Below are 635 nucleotides of genomic sequence, written 5' to 3' on the forward strand. Positions count from 1 at the left end.
GGGAAGGGGAATTAAGAGAAAAAAACAAAAAAAAGAGGAAAAAAAAATAAGGAAGAGGGGAAAAAAAGAGAACCCGCGATTGCTTAACTCTGGTGAGGGAGTGGCAGCGGCAAGCAGCTCAAGGGTTAACATTGCCACAGGCCACGTTGACGGGCGGAAAAAGGGAATTAAAAGGAAAAAAAACCCACCCGGAAAAGAAGGATTTAAAAGGAAAAAAGGAATAAAAAGGGGGTTTAAAGCGGTAGGAAGGGGGGCGAGCCCAGCAGAACCATGGTTCCCCCCGGGAGGGGACGGGTGAGGGCGGAAAACGCCGAGAGTTCCCCCTTCCCGGCCCCAAAACGCTTGCCCAGCCCTAGAAAAGCAGCCAGAGAGGGGAAAAAAAAGGGAGAAAAAGTAAATTTAGGGGAATTTTATGGTCCCTTAGCCGGGCCCCTGTGGAGGGAGCCGCGGGTTTGAGCTGTACCTGCGGGGCCGGAAGCGCCTCAGCCTCGTGGCAGCCCAAACCGCTGGGGTTTGGGCCCAGAATGAAGGCTTTTAGTCCCAAATGAGGGTGTTTTGGCTCAGCACGCAGGTGTTTGGGCCCAAAACGCGGGCGCGGCGGCTGTTTTTCCCGGCGTTTCTCGGCAGGGGGGGCG

General features: G+C 54.6%; 1 protein-coding gene across 1 annotated transcript in view; it reads right to left on the bottom strand.

The window, feature by feature from the left end:
• Window positions 1-272, bottom strand: part of MGAT1 (alpha-1,3-mannosyl-glycoprotein 2-beta-N-acetylglucosaminyltransferase) — a gene marked incomplete at its 3' end in the record, with an annotated part of 1,977 nt that extends 1,705 nt beyond the window's left edge. The window contains exon 1 of the mRNA XM_035892071.1: window positions 241-272. Coding sequence (XP_035747964.1) covers window positions 241-272 — 32 coding nt within the window. The remainder of the gene's footprint in view (window positions 1-240) is intronic.
• Between the last annotated feature and the right edge of the window lie 363 nt (window positions 273-635).

This window comes from Egretta garzetta, unplaced genomic scaffold (genome assembly GCF_000687185.1).
Source record: "Egretta garzetta isolate BGI_Z169 unplaced genomic scaffold, ASM68718v1 scaffold720, whole genome shotgun sequence".
Lineage (NCBI taxonomy): Eukaryota > Metazoa > Chordata > Aves > Pelecaniformes > Ardeidae > Egretta > Egretta garzetta.